A 5,210-nucleotide genomic window follows, 5' to 3' on the forward strand; every position below is an offset into this window, starting at 1 on the left:
GAGCTCCCATGAAAACAGTAGCACATGCAGACAAAAACACATGATTTTGAAGCACATTGTAATTGGATAATAGTGAGAACTCTAATCAGGGCACACTGTTGTTGTTCTTGTTATGTGTCAGGGCACACTAGAAGTTTCAAAAAGTGAATTAGCATACAGATTTAGCCTTGTAGGTTGATATTGATATATGTAAGCTGGGCTTATGAAAAATGTTTTTATTGTTATAAGTAAGGGCATTTTTATTAAAAAATGATACATTTCTGCTGAAACACTGAATGAAAGTTTTATAGACAGTTTATTGTCACCTCCTCTGACAGTGTCACCTGGTGTAGTCTACAACCCCCCACCCATCCTGTGGCATCACTGGTATAGTGGGCAATTGAAGAATAGTTATATGAGAAAGGAAGATATTATAAAGGTGAAAGAGTCTATAAGTCAGTTTTACTGCTGTAACAAGTTAACTCTAACAGTTCTGTTGACGACCACAAAGTTTTCTGTGGCTTTGCTTGGCTTTACTTGGCTCTGTTCTAGGCTTAGGAGCACATTACGAGAAGAAAGAAAGCTGAAGGAAATGGAATGCAATAGATCTTTTTTCCTGGCATATTTTCTCTTAAGAATAAGTAAAGAAATGATCAGGTTTGCCTTGCATAAACTCCTTTAGTTTATTGTAAGGTAGTCAGGGCAAGGCATGTAAGTAAGACTCCAAGACATTATATTGACACTGAAGAATCAGAATTAATATTTACAATGCTAGTTTAATGGTTAGAGTCCACATCTTTAGACTTCAGGTTTTTACCCTTAACAAGTGATCTTAGGGAGAAAGACTTGACCACCCCTCAAACTCAGAAGAGGTCTTCTCTAGCTAGCGTCCAAGGTTGGTTGTGGCAGGCAGTATCTCAGCAGGCTTTCAGTCTTCAGAGAAAACAAGAGTCAGAGAAACCTTTTGCTGCTGTCGTCTTTTCCAGCAAGTGAGCATAAACCTAAAATTTATACTTAATTTCTTTATGTTGACTTCACAAGATAAGGGTTAGGTGTTGTCATGTTCAACCAAGATTAGTATGTTTTATTGCCAATTAGGAAAATTATTGTATGACATATTTATGTCTCAAGGTCATTTTGAATTATTAGTATGTTTTATTGCCAATTAAGGAAATAATTGTATGGTATATTTATGTCCCAAGGCCAATTTATAGACATCTGATTTATTAAAAATTAAGGAGGTTGTTATATGACATATTTATATCCTTGTTTACTACATATTTCATATAATTCTATCATCTATTTCCAAGGTTAGAACAACTTTCTAATGACATGTAGTTATTGCTTCTAATGACTTACAGTTAATGATTAGAGAGCATCATAGAAATATGTTTCTATGTTCAGAAATTCTCTATCTGTAGCTTCACATATAAGTGACATACATATACATACACTTACACATATGTGTTTAAATACATTATAAAAAGCATCATAACAATGTAAAAAGTATTATAGAAGAATGCATCACAGTGATGTATACATTGATAATTTCAGAGCATCTCAAAAAGCATGCATAATGATCTTGTAGATTCTACTCAAATGCAGTACACATCATGCCTGTCCCTACGCCATCTTCTGAACTTAGTCACATGGACAAAACCTCGTATAAATTGGCTGGGAATTTACTATCCTACAAGGGGCATTCCAGGCCTACGTCCATAGACAAAGAAATAGGATACTTTCACAGGAAGTTCAAATGGTTTATGCTTAACTACTAAACGTAAAGTTTGGTGGTTTGAATCCATCTAGAGATAGGAGCTCTAGTGGCATAACGCCTAAGGCATTTGAGGGCTAACCAGAAGGCTGGTGGTTTAAACCTACCAGCGACTCCTCAGAAGGAACATTGGGCAATATACTTCTATAGCGATACTGCCTTGGAAACCCAAGGAGGGGTCACTGTGAGTCAGATCCAACTCGACGGCAGTGAGTGAGTGATACTTCAAGGAGCTCTGGTGGTGTAGTGCTTAAGGCATTTGGCTTCTAATCACAATGTCAGTGGTTTGAACCCTTAGCTGCTCAACAGGAGAAACATGGGGCAGTCTGCTTCCATAAAGATTTACAGCCTTGGAAATCCAATGAGAATCACTCTGAATCAGAATTGACTCAGTGGCAGTGAGTTTAGTTTTGGGTTTAATGGTATTGTAGGAAAAAAGCCTGGTGATATACTTCCATTAAGAATACAGACTGAAAAAAAAAAAAAAACTATGAAGCTGTTCTTTGTTATAATGTATGGGTTTTTCATGAGTTAGCATTGGGTCTTTTTTTTTTTTTTTTTTGGTATAGGAAGGAGTTGAGAAAAGTTGGAGGAATGATGTAATCTACCACAGGGATGTAACCAGTCAAAGAACCCAAGGTCCTCTGCATCTGCTTTGTGTTCCTAACCAACCCTACCTCTGGCAAGATTGCTATTTATTTTAATACAATAGTTAAATATCCTTAGCACAAATTCTTTCATTAGCAAGGGGCAAAATGGACAGATTTCAGTTTCCTCTCTTAATGAGCACTTAAGTGTTCTAAGCTCTGCAGGGGAGGGCAGGGGAGAGAAACCAAGGGGTGTAGGGGGGAAAAAAAACATTACAAGATAATCAGCCTCAGAGTAATCCAGAGTTGGCTAAATTCTCTCCTGATCTTTGCTATATTTAGCAGCTTTCTTAAAAGAATGATTGAGCTGTTATGCCAACCAATTCCTTTGTGCTCACTTTATTCCTTTTCTCTGTTGACAGAGGAATGAAAGTTGGAAGGGTTTTAAAAAATAACAAACTCGCTGCCATGGAGTTGAGTCCGACTGAGAGCGACCCTTCCTTAGGTTTTCCAGGTGGTAATTCTAAGTAGGTTGCCCAATCTTCCTTACGAGGAGTGCCTGCTTGGTTTGAACTGCCAGCCTTCTGGTTAGCAGTCAAATGCCTTAGGCACTACACCAACAGAGGTCATAAAGGACACTTAAATGTACTTAACTCTTACAGCCTAGTGTAAGGGGAACAAAGTTAGAAACATAGTAATCTTAGTTTGTTACTTAAATATCCAGTTTATTGCTTAGAGAATATAACAAGCTTAATAGAAAACCTTAGGTACTGAACTTATTTTACTGATCACTTAGGAATTGTGGAAATACATATATAAGTTAAGTAGCAATTATATTTACTCAAATAACTTTGTGACTAGCTCTAGTTTCTAGCTTAACTTGTTTTTGTACTAATAATTTAGGTAAGGCTCAAGGTATTACCAGGCCTAAGTTTCATTTTTTCTTACTTAAGTTTCGGTTTACTAGAATAGACTTAGTATAAGAAATCACTGATATGCAGACACCAATCAGAGAAGCCAGAATCTGGAAAGTCCCGAGGGAGGACCCCCTCCTCAACAGAATCTGGAAAGTCCCGAGCTTGCACCTATCAGTCGCCACCAAATAGCAGAGCTTGTCCCCTGCACCAATCATTGGTATTCAGCCCCACCTTGTGTAACTGCCCCCTGGAAATCCTACAAATATGTAGAACAAAAGGAGCCGGGGGTCTTTTGCCCAAGCCGTTGCATCGGTGTAAGCAGAGACCCCAGCTCGAGCTTGGAAATAAACTTTTCCTTTGCTTTTGCATTGTTGAGTCAGTGTCACGTTCCTCGCGCCGACACTCCTTTCCAAATTCGGGTCCAACACCTAGAAATTATTCAAATTTTCAAATTGTCCAGGATGTCTCCATACATGCCCAATGCACTAATAAGTTAAATACTAATTACCTCAACTAGTGCAAAGAAGGGAGCTCTGGTGGCGTAGTGCCTAAGGCATTTGCCTGCTAACCAGAATGCTGGCGGTTCAAACCCACCAGTCACTCCTCGGAAGGAAGATGGGGTGGGCGATCTATTTCTGTAGTTATACTGCCTCGGAAACCCAAGGAGGAGTCGCTATGAGGGTTCTGACTGGATGGCACATAACAACAACCACCACCACCACCTGGGAAACCCAAGGAGAGATTGTTATGAGTCAGATCCGACTCCACAGCAGTGAAGTTTCTTTGTTTTTGTTTTTGTTTTCTGAATTCAAAGAAGCTATTTTTGCCAAAATTATTTGTATATTTCTTATAAAATAATTGATATGTTGTTATGTGCCGCTGAGTCGGCCTGACTCATAGCGACCCCTCCTTGGGTTTCCGAGAGGTATCACTACAGAAGTAGGATTGCCGAAACTTTCTTAATATTTCTTATAAAATAATTTATATAGGGTTGAAAATGTTATCTTCACCCTCCACTTTGACTCAAACCTACTCTATCTCTCCATGCATGATTAAAGTATAGTTTATGAAGGTTTTGCTTTTTAAAACCAGGCACAAAGCTATGGTCATACATATCACATTTATTTTCCAATCATTGTTCTTAACAGGAAAAGAGAATGATTCAATGAAGAATGAAGTAAAAATTGAGACAGAGTCCCACAGTTCATATATGGAAACAGAAGGTACGAAACCAGAATATATTGTTACCAGAGAATGAGATGAGATTGTGAACCATGACTTCTATATATACTCATGTGTAAGAGAGATGTGCATGTGTGGTTTAAAACCAAAAACCAAACTCACTACCCTATGATTACTGGAAAATGACAGTAGGGTCTGCTTTATGTGCCTGTTCACTGTTGAAGAAAAGAAAGAGAATTTTAACTTTCTATGCTGTAGTCACTGTGTTTTCTAAATGATTTCAATTGAAATATGCCTGAATATCCTTCTATGACCTTCCTTTTAGAACTTCCATCAATCCAAGAGGATGCCAGGATGGTTGAGCAACCAGAAGTGATTCTGATAGCAGATGACCAAGAAGAAAAAGGCAGTGAAACTGGTAGGACTGCTCTTAAAGTCTCAAGAATAGTTTCTTTGGATTCCTGACAAAAATTTAACCATAAAAGTTATCTTCATTCAATCACAGTTTGTGTAAGGAGAAAATAAAAATTTATTTAATCCTGAGTCTACTTTTTAAAGTAGAATAAAATCTAGAAGTAGTAAAAGAAGACATCTGTAGCACATGTTTTTCTCTTCCAAAAAGTACAGAAGTTTTTATTATTAATATAGGTTCAGTTTAATTTCTAAAATTATAATATTGAAAAAGCCTGTGGAAATTATAGAAAAAGTTCATAGAAAATCTGAAATGGATTTAAAACAAGTAGGTTAACCTTTTTATATTGATTTAATTCT

The 5,210-nt window shown here is 37.3% G+C and overlaps 1 protein-coding gene across 1 annotated transcript in view; it reads left to right on the forward strand.

The window, feature by feature from the left end:
• Positions 1-4,904, forward strand: part of MACROD2 (mono-ADP ribosylhydrolase 2) — a 289,962-nt gene extending 285,058 nt beyond the window's left edge. The window contains exons 6-7 of the mRNA XM_007946386.1: positions 4,406-4,480; positions 4,765-4,904. Coding sequence (XP_007944577.1) covers positions 4,406-4,480; positions 4,765-4,904 — 215 coding nt within the window. The remainder of the gene's footprint in view (positions 1-4,405; positions 4,481-4,764) is intronic.
• Positions 4,905-5,210: the final 306 nt, after the last annotated feature.

Source organism: Orycteropus afer, unplaced genomic scaffold (assembly GCF_000298275.1).
Source record: "Orycteropus afer afer isolate SDZICR_OR568_19922 unplaced genomic scaffold, OryAfe1.0 scaffold00158, whole genome shotgun sequence".
Taxonomy (NCBI): Eukaryota; Metazoa; Chordata; class Mammalia; order Tubulidentata; family Orycteropodidae; genus Orycteropus; species Orycteropus afer.